Here is a 14,422-nt window from a genome sequence, read left to right as displayed (position 1 = left end):
GTGGCATTTAATCTGTCTGGTCTCCTTTACTAAATCTTTAAACATTGTAACCCAACTTAAGTAAAGAAAAATGATGATAAAAGCCCTTAAGGTGGTGTGTATGAATACAGATTCTCTCCCAGAACCTTCTTGATTGAACCGTTTATTTAGTTACTTAAATCACGACAAGGTGGGGAGAAAATGAAAAAATTGAAATGCAATCCTATGCAATTTCATGACTGCTGGCAAACAATCAGAACCGCAGAATTTTTAATTGATTATTCTACTTACTAAAAAAACAGATATCTTTAGGGATAATACAAATATGTGACATCTTGATGAAAAAATATTGTATAAAATTCTGGGTAACACCATCAAAGTTGAAAATGTTTACAAAGACACTCAAATCAGTGCTATATGTTGCTATAAATAGCTTCAACATCTTTGTGTTATAGAGTGGTTCACACCTGAATTACTTGGAAAGGAACAGAGGCACCGGACTCAGAAAGGAAGTGCTCAGAAGAAAGAAGATCAGTAACAAGCTCATGTCATGTACAGGTAGAGTAGTGTACCAAGTTCATGTAACAGGCTGGTCCCAAGTCAAAGCACCAGATCATGGAGGGGTTTTCTGTTGAATGCCACATATATTTGGAATAAAAAGAAAGACACATATTTGAGCTGGTGTGGAATCTTGGCAAGTTGGTCCCAAGTCATTGCGAGGAACTTTTTTTTTTTTTTCCCTTTACACGTCCATGTCATGATCACTAACACTCTGGCGCAGATATTCCTCGTAGAGGTTTTTCTAGAGGGAGAAAACAAAACGTTAAAACCCAAACCCATCATTCCCCGCCATGATCAGGACAGAGTGGATCAAGATACCTTTTTGGTCTTAACCACCTCCTGAATGTATTCGAGCTTCTCCTGGAGCTGCCGTTTCTGTTTGCCTGACAGAGTCGGCCGAGTTCTGCAGTAGGTCAAAAAAAAAAAAAAGTCCCCAATAGTTCAGTTCCTTCCATTTTAAAATTAATACAAATTAATCACCTTTGTATTGGTTTATCACATAAAATTAAAAAAAGTCAGTTGTTTGGACTTGATGTTTTTCCAATTTGGCTCCTATTTGAATTTTTTTGTTTTACAATAACCAAATTTAGCACAAAAGCAAGAAAAGAAAAAAAAAAACGTACTTGCATATTTCTTAGGAAAAGAAGAAAGACAGAACAAACACTCGACAGTGACCAAGTTATATTTAATCAAACTGAAGACACAGATGGTTCTGATGCCTCCTACCTGAAGGCAAAGCGAGCAATGATGAGCAGGAGGAAGGAGAGAAGGACCAGTCCACCGCAGCAATAAAGCCGCTGTTCCCCAGACAGGGAGTCAAATATTTTCACTACTGGAGTCTGTGCAACACAAAGAAGCCACAAATTTTAGCCACACTTTAAAAACAGCAACAAAGTGGTTGATTTTGCACCTGATGGATGCTCACCAGATACAGTGAGAGAGCCTCTCTGCCCTGTTGGCCCAGAGCCATGTCCAGTAGCTCTTTGGACAACGTCCCCAGCGCCAGTAAGGCCAGCAGAGCCAGTGGGATGCAGAAACCCAGCAGGGACAGGAAGCAGCTCTGGCAGCGGGCGCGTCTGTTCTGCAAACTGTTCTGCCTGTGGATCAAATGATCAGAGTTGCACTCTGAAAGCATCACTGATACAGGGAGCACTTCAAACATTTCCACAAATGTCCACCGTTTTCCAAACTCAAATTTCCAAGACTTTTCCAGACACCTAACTTAAGAAAATCTTTAGTACACACATTTGTTGCATGACTATTATGTTTATTAATGATTTCAAACAGACAAATTCCATGCTTTTGTTCAACTCTCAAAAATATGTTAGAAACCTGATAAAAATCTGTACGTTAAAAATAAATAAAATTTAATGAGATAAGTGGACCATCAAGCTGTTGTCAGAAAAAAAAATAGGATCAAAGAAATAAATTGTGAAGTGTGTTTTTTTTACCTGTCATTGATGAGTTTATTCGTGATGGCCTCGCTGATGAGCTCACAGTCCTTCTCCAGGGAGTTGAGGGTGTTCTGGACTGTCTGGTTGATGGTTTTCTCGACGGCACGACAGACCTCCTCAATCTGGTTCACACAGCGACTGGGCTGAAAACAGAGGCACAAAAATGATGAATAAAACAAGTAATCATTTTATATGCACACGTTTAACGTCAGAAATCTGACCCACCTTGTTGGGATTGGGAATGTAAATGGTGGGCATGTCAAAACCACATTTGTTGAGTCCTGGTCTTTTGCAGAGCTCCTGAACAATCTGCATCATTACTCTCTAACATAATTACAAAACAAGTATTAGTGGAAGTGGTTTCCATCAAATATTGTCAACACAGTCATCTACGCTTTCAACCGATCATTGATTCCCAGGGTTAAACGCAAATATTTTCTCCAAAAAATTACTGTTAGAGTCTGAAAAGCGAGCTCAGAAACCCGATCCAAAAACTGTTCATATACTGTTTTTTCTTTTTAATTAACTTAATATCTTTAGCTTTTGAATTCGTCATGCAGAAACACTTGACAAGTGATGTTCACAAGCACTCCATGCAATCTGAGTAAGCCTGAACTGTTTGTTAAAAAATGGTGGATTACACATTTGTTTCTACATGTTCAAAGCTGAAAGAGAAACGATGTGAAAAAGTGTGGCACATATGAATATTTTTTGCAAAAACACACCAATGCAGAAGAGAACCTGGACAGATCTGTAGCTGAGTTTACCTGTCTGTCTGACTCTCCACCAGCTTCATCCGCCTTGCTCAAATAAAAGTGTATCCGGTCGCCATGTTTTTCATTCAGGGACTCCACAATGTTGAGGGTCCGCTTGCACAGAGCCTGACCCATGGGGTCAAAGAAAACCAGGATAAGGTCACAAAGTTCCCCTGAAAGTAACAATAATAAAATACATCATTTTCGATAGAAGACAGAATCATCTAGCAAAAAAAAAGGTCACATGAATACATGATCAAGAGTAAATAAAGTAAATGAAACAATTACATATTGGAGTACATAATTATATTGCTTAGTCACTCAGAAACAGAAGTCGCTACTTTGCAAGAGCTGGAGTAGAAAACTGGAGGTGTTCATCTTTTTCTTTGAGGCAATAAATGGTTTTGTTTACAAAAAAAAAAAGCGGAGAGAACAAAGCTTCAGAAGAACCTGTTTCTACTCATATTGAGCTGAACATGTGAAGTAAAAATGTTGATAATTCAGTATTTCATAGTAAATAAAATGTCAGCATATCTGAAAAAGAAGCGTGAAAACCCGTAAAATATTTTTACCTTTTATTTCTAAAGCATTAGCTCAAATGTTTGAAAAATCTTCTTTTTAATATACAAATAATTAATGCTATCCATAAAAATTCCTATAAAAATACCATAACATAATACTGTAAGTAAGTTTGACTTATTAAAATTTAACACCACGAAGGAAGCTTACATTTGTAATCCACAACTTTCTGATTCCCAAAATATAAATGCATCTCACAAACACAACTGACTCTTAAGGCTATTACTAAAAATGGGAAAGACAAGAAAACGTGAGGTTCAAGTAGGCTAAACTTGTTTAAAATCCTCATAAGTCAGGAGTACAATATAAGAAAAAAATTTATGTTACACAAAACTAATGAAAAATAGAAGGATTAGAAAGAAGGATAACAGGAATGAATGAAAGCCTTTAAAAATGGAAAAGTGTAGAGGTTCCTCCAGCTATTTCTCATTGCTACTATTAATTAAAATGTTTTCTTTAACACATTTATTTCTAATTCCTGTAATATTGCTTGAAGGCGTTTGCTAGAAAGGATGTGCACATTTGGGAAACAGTTCTTACATATGTTTAGAGAATAAATTGTCCATTTTTGCTGACATTTAAGCAACTGGCTAGGGGAGAGAACTGCTTATGATGTGGAACAATCAGGAAGTGGAACAATCCATCAGGCTGGAAGAAGGGCACTTGACCATGGAGATCTAAGTCCAAATGATTGGAAGCATTTTTTGTGTGAACCTACCCAGCCAGAGGATCACCTCGTCCACATCAAAGGGATATTTCATATCTCCATCCACCAAGCCTGGAGAATCCACAAACGTCACCAGGCTGAACCGCTTTTGTCGAGATGTGCAGATCTCCGTGCTCAGGTACTCTGAAACACCTTGAGGGGAATTTGAAAGGTTGGAAACCATTTGAAAAATAGCATAGTAATGAAAAAAAGAGGTTATATATATATATATATATATATATATATATATATATATATATATATATATATATATATAAATTTAAGCAACTTCTCTTGAGGCAAGCAGCCAGTCAATTTTTTGGTGACGATGAATCAAAATGCTCACCTTTAAACTCTTGCAGAGGCTTGAAATGTGGATATAGATGAAGGGTTGCATTTCCCTAAAGATGGAAACAAAACCACATTTTTGTCACTGTTCCTGCAATAATATACTAATAACGACAAGAGGGTAGAAAAAAATGAATGTGCATGTTAATGCCTCGACCAACAACATTCCTGTTCCACAAAGATAATCTGCTGCTGTTGCGCTCACCGTGAGGGACTCTCTTTTGCGACCGCTTGTAACAAAGCTGAAGCCCTGCGTCTCAATAGCCACCCCAGTGCGCTGGATGTGCTCCTCTACATACCTGGGAACAGCAAATGCATGCGAGTGAAAATATGGGGCAACTTAAAATGGATCACAGGAGACGAGGCCTGTTGATCTATTCTACACTTTGTCACATTACAACAACAAACTTCAGGGTATGTAATTAAGTTCTAACATGAAAACCCTAATCCAATTTCCAGACTTCACACAGATTCCTAATGGACTTTGATTGGGTCATCCTAATGCATGAAAAAGCTTTGATTTTGTATGTTTCTTCATGTACACAGCACATGACTATACATCTCTATGACTCCTAGCGGTTTGTTTTTTTTTTTACATGTAGAACAGATGGTGTATGAGTCATAAATAAAAGCTTGTTTAACAAAGTAATCCTTGACTTGTCTACTTTGTTCTTTTGACTTAATGCTGTTTGTTCACCAGTTTTATCGCGCAAACCTTTTAAATTACATACAGGTGGTGTCTATTCACTTCACTCAGGTGATTTCAGGAGGCCTTTGATTGAGCTGGATTTCATTTAGTGGCATCAGAGTAAAAGCAGGCTAAATACAAACCTTCAAAATGATGTTATACTTTGTGTTAAATATACACAATTCCAGTAAAATACACTGACGTTTGCAGAGGTCAAAGTGGACACACATATTTACCAGTTGATGAAAGAGCTTTTCCCGGCTGAGTGGTTGCCCATCAGCATCACCGTGATTTTTTTCCTGGGTGGAAGGAGCTTCACACCAACAGATTCGGCCACGGGAATTAACCCTGTAGAAAATACAAAAACACGGGCAAAACAACTATTAGGGTTTGTTTTACATCTGTTTATAGCATAAAAAAAATAGAATTAAAGAAGTGTGAATGTCTTCTCGTCCACCGGGCTAAGCTTGAACCCTGAGGGATAAAACAAATGCTGTGATGTGATTCAAATGGTTACATTAAACAACGCAGTTGTCCAACAATTTATTTTATGCAGGTTCTCAGCAACAGAGGTGGCTAACTTGATTAGCATCAACCTTTCCAAGTGCAACGTCAGCCAAAATCACAAAATCCTTATTAGCAAGTAGCTAACACCTAGCTCCAACCGAAATACTCCAGCGCGTTACCGGGGTAACAACAAATTTTATCTCAAACACTGCATTTAAAAAAGGGCAGCTGCATTACGACCAGGTATTAATGAAGTGATGTAACCCACCGCTGTCCGCCTCCGTGTACAGCTGATGAATATCCCGCAAGATGCGCTCATCACAGGACACTAAGCCAGCCATGGAGTCCGCGTTAGCCGCACTTCGGCCTTTGACTTTTCCCGACATAACTGCACAGTGATGAGGTCAAAGAGTTGCAAAGGACCGCTAGAACTTCTACAAGTCCAGAATTAGCAATGAGAGAACAGCCTGCTCTCTGATTTGAATCACCCCGGTCCGGTGAAAACCGGTGATGCGACGTTTCTCAGCCACGTCGTCAGCTTTGGGCGTCGTTTGTCTCAAAGACCTATGGGAAATGTAGTTTTCCTCTTAGCTGACTCGCAACGCCTAATCAAACTGCTAACTCTAGTACAGTATGTTAAATGTGAAGTTTCCCCCCCCCCAAAAAAAAAAAATTAAATCAAATTATGATTTAAATAAATGTTCTAATCAAAGATGACAGATGTTGTTTTGTTGATTTTCCTTTTAATTCTGTCTAAATACTTTATAAAATGAAATAAATACAGTTCCTGACAAATGTTATACAGTTTGAACTTTTTCATATTTTCCGTGCCACAAACACAAACTTTAAGATATATCTTTGGTATTCAAAGGTCGGACAAACGATACAATATGCACATATAGCCCTAATTTTAGCTATTATGGATGAGCGGTAAGAAGCAAGTCAATGTCAGAAGAGGTCTTATTTACAATCTACCCACATATGAAGCACATTTCGGCCAGATGAGACTGAACCTTTTGGCCTACAAATAAAACTCTATGTGTGACAGAGGACATATGCTGCACAACATGCTGAACATGAGCTTCCCTACAATGAAACACGGTGGTGGTGACAGCATCATGTTGTGGGGCTACTGTTCAGCAGACCCATGGAAGCTGGCAAGAGTTGCAAAAATGCTGAGTAAAACATTAAAAATATTTTAGTCTGACTACAACCATCACATTTAACATATTAATATCAAAGATCAGAGGTTTTATTTTGCACAATTGCTACTCATGCGATTGAGTACACACCCATACAAACAAAGTATTAGAAGCACAACTTGTGACTGTCCCAGCGCTCTTGGGTTCCCTCTATTGGTTCTGAGCTTTAAGCAGTTGCTCATATTGTTTATTCTTGGGGCCAGCACTGCCAATAGAGGAAACCTCCAATTATAAATGGACATTAAACAATAAAGTGACTAATGCAGCCCTGACCAGAATCAGATGAAAGATTGGTCATAGTCTCTGTTCTTTCAACAACAAATGCTATTAGTGCTTGAGTGGTTTATAGATAAAAATCTTCTGTCTCTCTCTCTCTCTCTCTGTCTGCAAGTAGTGAAAAAACCCTTAAATAAGTGTGGGGGAAAAAAGCTTCCTTCTCTGGTCAAACAGCAGACTTTGTTCACTTATTTAAGCAGATTTCTGACCTGAATATCACTTGAATATTGAACAACAGGCAAATGTTTGGAGTGTGGGAAGCAATGAGGGTAAAAAAAAAAGGCGTATTGGATTTGTGGCGCCGACTAGAACTGGCTCTTATTTAATTAGTGATTTCTTGTAAGAGGTTCCAGCTTATGCAGCTGGATTCTTCGGCTCTTCCTGTAATGCCTCCTGATCAGCTGTATTCACCATGGTCCACACACTGAATTTCTTTTACACAGCAGAGTTTGGAAACGCAGGCTGCCAACTGGTCTTGGAAGTACAGACATTCTTCAGTCCTCTAGCTTCAGTCAGGAAGTAGTCCAATCAAAGACCAGCCCTAAATTCAATTGAGAATCTGCCGTTTATAGATGCTCTCTCCCATTTTTAAGATGAGCATTATTTAAGTGTAATAATCTGAGCTCATTAAATTAATTATGTTTACCTAATAACCTGAGCAAGGTAAATATAACCTAGTGAACTTAATTTGATGAAAATGATGTGTAAATCCGGTGCTGTTACAGATTGGTTGCTTTACTTCAATTTGTTCTTACAACAAATAATAAACCTTCAGTACTGACAGCAGATATTAACCAACTGATAAAACCCCTGCATTTAAACCAAACCTCATAATACCTTCATAGTTCAGGGCAAGTACCTTTTCCTAAGCTTTCTCAGCATATCATATCAAGACTATTTTAATTGTCTAAAGATGAAATAAGCTAGTTTTAGTAGCAGGAATGTGTTCTTTGTACAAACAAAAAAAAAACAATCATTTTTAGATGTAATTATAGGTAATTTTAGAGGTAGTATTGAAGATCTTGGTATATCGAAGAGGTTTTAGGATCTAAACATTTGATAGTTATGTGAGACAGTTTAAGACCCTGCAGAAATGCATACCACACTTGTCAGATTTTTATTTAAATACTAAACCATGTTTCCTTTCCCTTGCCCTACAGTGACATGGAAGAGCTCAAATGGTGAATATACAGTACCTACGTAAGGCGCAAAGCAGAATTTTTGGAGGGATTCAATAAATATGGCAACATACAAGGTCACACTTTAAATCTTTCGTGGAGAAGTTTGTTCAAATGAATCGAAAAAGCATTAAAATCTCTGACCATAGCTTTATTATATATGTACCGGTACATAATATTTATAGATTTTACTTATGCTGAAGTTACATTACATCTTTTTTCTTTTATTTGTTGTTTTTTTTTTTCCTTTTTTGCTTTATCATGCTAACTGGTTAAATTCACTTGATGTTTTCCATTATTAGGTCAGAATATCATTAATGAATTAGTGGGATCACTCCCATGAGGGGTCATGCGTGCTGAATGGACGAGAGCTCTTCAGGCTCTGCTTTGCCTCATCGTAACGTCAGAGCAGCCTTTTGTCTCCTGATTACCAGTGGGCCTTCCGCTCTCTGGCAACCAGCTCCAAGAAGTGGGAGTGGCTCGCATAGAGGCTGAACGACGAGTCCACGTCCACCCACTGGACCTGTCCTGCGTCATCGCCAGCCTGCAGAGGCAGCTCGCTCACACTGTTGCCTGCAATCACAGGAATATTTAGAGGACGAGTGTGCACCTGTGGTGACAGGAGGATTCCGGGAAAAACGCAAAAGAAAGTTACCCGCTTCATCGTGAAAGTTGACGGCGACCGTCTCCATCCAGGCATTGTCGGTGTTTCTTGGATCATCAACATATCCTTTATAAACCTGAAAGGAGACAGGTTTCTCCAATATTGTTTGAGTGCTCTCATATGCAATTTTGGTTATTGGATCGCTCACATGTATTCAGAGCCCTTGAATTTTTTCAGATTGTATGTTAAACCCACAATTTCCAATGGATTGCATGTCACAGACATAAACAAAGCAGAGTGTTTTGGATTTGTTTTTTCTTTTACAAACTGACTTAGTTCTGGACTAGCTCTTGCTATGCTGTGATCTAAACCATTCTATTACAGGTTCTCGTCTGTTTTCTTAGCTAAAATGTGACGACAAACCGTCACATTTTACTCCAAAGTTACTCACCTGAAACCCTGCAGACCCGAAGAGTTTTTGGATGCGTTTGTGGATGTCTTCCTTCTCTGACTGCTTTAACGAAAGCGAGTTTAGGGCTTCCTCGGAGAACTCCCGCTGCAACGTGAGGGAAACCTGTTCCCCTGGGTCCACCATCCCCTGTCAAAACCAGGATGTGCAGACAAAAATATATTCTCAGAATGAAAAAGTACAAGAAAAAAAACAGTGGCTTCAAAACTTAAGTTTCCTAACTTTAGCCAGAGTATAAACAAGCACGAGTCAGGTGTGCCATAAAATTGTGAACATTGCCGAATATTTAAATTGTGACTGCTGGAGGTTGAATTAGTGATTTAGTGATGCCACGGTTTTTCTAATGAACCCGCTTTTCAAACATCTGGAAGGAAACGGATCACATGCACGACTTTTATTTATTGTTGTTGTTTTTTTCGTTTTTGTTTTATTCAGAACACAAGTTCTAATCCTGTGGGCTGGATTTTAAACTTTTCAAGGAAAAAGGAAACAGAGAATGAAAGTTTTTGTCCAAGACGCCCTGCTCCTCCACCGGCTCTCCGCAGGGATGAGTCATTTTAAAGTATGCAGATGACTCAGTCGTTATTAGCCTGCTTAACCTAAAAGAAATGGGCCGCGGCTCTGTGGTGGAGGACTTCGTTCAGCGGTGAGATGGACTTCGTTCAGCGGTGTGATGAATCCTACTTACAGATGAAGATCTCAAAAACTAAGGATATGACCACTGATTTTCAGAACACACTTTCAGGCACAGGAAGCGACTCTTCTAAAGGACCAGACTGTGGAAGCTGTTGACCCCTACAAATATCTGGTCACAGTTATTAACAGCAAACTAACCCAAACTGAGAGGCTGTATAAAAGAAAGGGAACTCAGAAAACTCTTCATTCCACCTTGACAAAACCTTTTTCATTCCATTTTTAATCGAGCCTTTACTGGATTGGTTCCATCTTTCCACTCCATGTCCTGGTTTGGTATTTTAACTCTTAAAAAGAAGAACTGCCTGAACCAAATAGTAAAACAGTCCAGTAAGTAGAAGGATGAGATGCAGCTAAACCTAGATTCCTTTTACTTCAGGCAGGTGAAGAGGTTATCCACATCCATCTTAAAGAGATGCGTCTCATCCTCTGCACTGCGAGTCCAGGTTCCTCCCATCCGGACGCAGATATTTCATCCCCAATGTGAAATTAAGTGGTATAAAACCAGTCTTGTTCCTGTAGCCACAAGCTTCTAAAATTCAATTTACCATAGTTTTAATATCGGTTTATTTTATTTTAACTTTTTAATCTTGTCCTAATGAGTACACTGTATTTGAGTCAGTTCTTTTTTCTTCATTTTTCACTGCTTTTATGTTGTTTTTGATATTTTTCAGAATTGAGAATCAGGCCATTTTGAATCATGATATATTTATATTTATTGTGTGCTGATGTTAAGTTTTCTGTCTGGCATGAAAGCTGACACAACTCACTGCAACCAAAACTGTCTAATAGCAAAGTTGATTGATTGGGGATCTTGGATACTCTAAATTCCTTTATGCAAAGACAAATGGATTTATTCTGTTTTTCTCCACAGCATCTATGAAAATGTCATGAAAAATGGACTAAGAAACTAGCTTACCCCTGGAATGGCCCACTCCCCGCAGTCTCTCCTCTTGATGGACACAAACTGCAGGATGGGCTTTTTGGAGGCTGAGTGATGAATCTTTGCTCCGCTGGCATCTACCTTCCATCTGCCACACAGAGTAACGCTTCAGGTCATCAGAGAGTTAAAAGAATAAAATCATCCATAGAGACGGTCAGAAGTTTACATGCACTCGTCAGGAGCATACGTTTAGTAATCATTTTGAGCTTTTAATTTGGCACTTGAATCCTTTTTTCAGTTTGGTCTAATAATACGACACATGACTGAAAAATAAAAACTGGTTCCAGAGATTTTCTAAATGGTTTTAGTCAAGGCAGCTCCAGATGTTTAATGCTTTATCCATGTCAAATTCAGTTTTAATGTGTGTTTGGGATCATTTTCCCACATAAATGCCAGATATATCCAAGTTTTTACCACCTAGTTGTTGATCTGATGTAAACCTCAAAAACATTTGGAGGTAATCCCCAGTCTTCATTATCCTAGAAACTTTGTATACAATGCACCAGTGCCAGTGAGAGCAAAACGAACCCTCAGCAAAATGCTGCCACCATCATGCCTGGAAGGTAGATACTTTGTACTTGGGTTTAAAAGCCTCACTTTGACTCAGAAACAGTCTTCTTATATGCGTCAACAGCCGCAAATTTTCAGGTGTCCTTTTCGGAGCTGAGGATTAATCCTTGTAGCTCCTGGGTTGCTCTTTAACATTATAACTAAATCGCTTTCGACCAAAGTGGACAGTTTTTGATCGAACGGTTGGAACTGGATTCAATCTGGTCTTCCGACTGACGCCAAACACACATCAAAAAGGGTTTTGGGAAAGATAAAGCAGACTCACATGAAGCACTCTTAATGGGCCTGACCTCAACCGTCACAAATGTATGCTTACAAGCCAACCAATTTAAATTATTTCCACCATTTCCAAAATTAATGGCAGTTAAAAGATACAACCGGCATTATGGCAGAAGATAGCTGAAGGTAAAAAATAAAAATAAAAAAAAAGACATGTGGGGTTCTGTGCAACTTGCTAAAAAATAATAATATTTTAGATCTAAATTAATAAGGCTTTCATTCAAAAGATGGCTGGATGGAAACTTCTGACCAAGACTGAAACGACCAAGACTCGTTTCCTTTTACAGATAAAAGAAAACGAGTTTAATTAGTTGATAGTGAGACTTCTCTCTTTTAAAAACAGAATGATAATCAAAATGCTAATTTATACCTGAATAGACGTTACCTTGTGACAATAGGGTCGGCAGCATGATTGGGTCCCCATCGTCCAAGCAAACCTCGTCCAGTCAAACCAGTGCGCCCACGAGGGTTTCTAGATCAGAAACATTCAGTATTAAAAACTGGGATTTCTGGTTTAAACACAAAATTTCTTCAGTACAGATCACAACGTTGATTAGCTGGCATCCACTTAGGAAAAAGCACCAACAGAAAGTTCTCACCCAAATGTCACTTTACATTAACATTAAAGAGTCTGGCTTTTACTTTTTTGTTGTTGTTTTTTTCAGTTCTGTCCTGAAAGAACCAGCTGCATACACACTCTTATTAATCCGATTTCAGAAAAATGTTGCAAATTACTGTTTAACTTACAATGGCTTCCCATTTTCCACTTTGTATTGTCCCTCAAAACTTGACCTGTCCACAAGACCGTCAACAGCATTGAAATTTGGAGAGAAGGAACTGCAGGACAAGCAAACGGTACACAGAAATTATACAAAAATCTTGGAAAAAGTATTCAGACCCCAATTTTTTCCACCTTTTCTCACATAACAGCCACAAACTAAAATACATTTATTTGGTGTTTATGTGATAGACTAAAGACAAAGCAGCTTGTGACTGGGAAGCAAAATATACACATAATTTTTTTTAAAATATAAAATAAAACTCACATTTTTATTCAGTTCAAGCTACTGTATAGTCATGTGTAAGAAATGCCAAGGTCCAGATGGTAATGCAGTTGAGAATCTGCGCTAAGACTTGAAAAATCAGCGTTCACAGACACAAGCGATCTAATCTGACTGAACAGGAGCTATTTTAGAAAGAAGAAAAGGTAAAACATCCATCCCTGCAGACGCAACCCTGACAGAAACACACATTTGAAACATTTGCAGCTTTAATTGCAAAAGTATTTGGCTCTACCAGACATTTCATTGGGGGAACTGAATACAAATGAATGACCTACTTTTTAGTTTCATATTTTCAAAAAATAAAAGTTGAAAACCATGTACAGATTTGCTTCCACTTCAAAATTATGCACTACTTTGTTCTGATCCATTACACAATATATCACAGCTAACATGCCGTGAACCTTGTGGCTCTGATGTGACAAATAGGGAGTACTTTTGCAAGTATGAGAAAGCAAAGAAATGAATTGTACACTGTGTGATCAAATCAAATTATCCAGATGTTAGATTTATTTAAAAAGCAAGCGTTACTCACCCAATATCGGGATCAGCCCAGATTGGCTTATTTAAAACAGCTGGAGCAGTGTGGCTGACTGGGCTGTACTGGGGCCATTTCTGATCCCAGTCCACCTTGTCCTCAGGTACAGTGAAGCGCTTGATGGTGGACTCTGGATACTGTGGACATCTGGATTTTACATGAGGACAAGCTGGGGAGGACATTGTACCGACACTGCAGGTGTAATAGTCCCCACAAATAGGTTTAATATGTGTACTGGTTCTGTTAAGATGATGGGATGAGCAAAGAACCGCAGGTCTGAAGAGGGCAACAAAAAAAGCCACAAATCACACACCTACTTTACGTTCTGGTTTATTGGCTGCATGTCGGTAACTACTTAGTTTCTATTATGAAACCGAAAACATAAAGCTGCTCATACCTTGCTCCAGGGGTGGAGGCAGTCAACGGGAGTCCAAACAGACTGATCGCCAAACGAACAGCACTTATCCAGTGTCGTCTCGAAGATGAGAAAACCATTCCTTTCACAATATTGGTAAACGTTCATGCCATGAGCAGGAAGTGCATATCTTTGCGTGGTGACGTAGGCAAGGGCGTAGACGCATTTTTTACTAAAAGCACAGCGTTTTCACAGTGTTTGTCGGGAAAACTGCAACTCTACAATAAAAATATTATATACATGATTGAAAGTGTCTAGCATCATGACATATTTTACTTTACTAGCTTACGAGACAAATTAAATGTTATCTGACATGGAATAAAATGGTTCCACCAGTTATGGTTCCTGAACCAGCAAAGGAGACACAGACCATCACTTTGCTACCAACATGTTTTATGTGGTAAAGTTATACATGTCCCAAAGCGTCCTTTAAGAATGTTAACTTTGGTTACCTACCTTACAGTACCTAACATAGAGTTATTTCTATTCAAATAACTGATATCTGGAAAAACAAAATTAAAACAGTCCACTTTTGTTTTGTTTCTGACGTAACGAAATTACTTACTTAAAAAAACATGTATAACTGAAATAATTTAATCGTAGTTGTTTGGTGCTTT

At 38.4% G+C, this 14,422-nt stretch overlaps 2 protein-coding genes across 2 annotated transcripts; both read right to left on the bottom strand.

The window, feature by feature from the left end:
- Nucleotides 1-668: 668 nt before the first annotated feature.
- On the bottom strand, nucleotides 669-6,133 carry LOC116735685 (uncharacterized). Its single transcript, XM_032587720.1, has 12 exons — nucleotides 5,846-6,133; nucleotides 5,307-5,418; nucleotides 4,588-4,681; nucleotides 4,381-4,435; nucleotides 4,047-4,187; nucleotides 2,762-2,922; nucleotides 2,220-2,318; nucleotides 1,992-2,137; nucleotides 1,466-1,637; nucleotides 1,267-1,379; nucleotides 859-943; nucleotides 669-781 (listed from the first exon to the last, which is right to left on the bottom strand). The coding sequence occupies exons 1-12, from the start codon at nucleotides 5,961-5,963 to the stop codon at nucleotides 722-724; spliced, it is 1,356 nt and encodes a 451-aa protein (XP_032443611.1). The 5' UTR covers nucleotides 5,964-6,133; the 3' UTR covers nucleotides 669-721.
- Nucleotides 6,134-8,363: 2,230 nt separating this feature from the next.
- On the bottom strand, nucleotides 8,364-14,329 carry nudt9 (nudix (nucleoside diphosphate linked moiety X)-type motif 9). Its single transcript, XM_032587721.1, has 8 exons — nucleotides 13,788-14,329; nucleotides 13,388-13,666; nucleotides 12,539-12,628; nucleotides 12,177-12,263; nucleotides 10,919-11,030; nucleotides 9,289-9,435; nucleotides 8,889-8,973; nucleotides 8,364-8,806 (listed from the first exon to the last, which is right to left on the bottom strand). The coding sequence occupies exons 1-8, from the start codon at nucleotides 13,883-13,885 to the stop codon at nucleotides 8,661-8,663; spliced, it is 1,044 nt and encodes a 347-aa protein (XP_032443612.1). The 5' UTR covers nucleotides 13,886-14,329; the 3' UTR covers nucleotides 8,364-8,660.
- Between the last annotated feature and the right edge of the window lie 93 nt (nucleotides 14,330-14,422).

The sequence above is a fragment of the Xiphophorus hellerii genome, chromosome 16, assembly GCF_003331165.1.
Source record: "Xiphophorus hellerii strain 12219 chromosome 16, Xiphophorus_hellerii-4.1, whole genome shotgun sequence".
In the NCBI taxonomy this organism is placed as follows: domain Eukaryota; kingdom Metazoa; phylum Chordata; class Actinopteri; order Cyprinodontiformes; family Poeciliidae; genus Xiphophorus; species Xiphophorus hellerii.
Note: the sequence above shows the minus strand (reverse complement) of the source record. Positions and strands in the feature narration are given on the sequence as shown.

What these genes read in the sequence shown, in the direction of transcription:
- LOC116735685 (XM_032587720.1), bottom strand. Translation starts at nt 5,963, where the DNA reads ATGTCGGGAAAAGTCAAAGGCCGAAGTGCGGCTAACGCGGACTCCATG. An exon ending in AAAAGCTCTTTCATCAACTG is followed by an intron (nt 4,682 to 5,306) that starts GTAAATATGTGT and finishes TGCTGTTCCCAG; the next exon opens with GTATGTAGAGGAGCACATCC. An exon ending in AGGTGGTTAAGACCAAAAAG is followed by an intron (nt 782 to 858) that starts GTATCTTGATCC and finishes TTCTCCCTCTAG; the next exon opens with AAAAACCTCTACGAGGAATA.
- nudt9 (XM_032587721.1), bottom strand. Translation starts at nt 13,885, where the DNA reads ATGGTTTTCTCATCTTCGAGACGACACTGGATAAGTGCTGTTCGTTTG. An exon ending in GCCTCCACCCCTGGAGCAAG is followed by an intron (nt 13,667 to 13,787) that starts GTATGAGCAGCT and finishes TGCCCTCTTCAG; the next exon opens with ACCTGCGGTTCTTTGCTCAT. An exon ending in TCGGGTCTGCAGGGTTTCAG is followed by an intron (nt 8,974 to 9,288) that starts GTGAGTAACTTT and finishes GTCTCCTTTCAG; the next exon opens with GTTTATAAAGGATATGTTGA.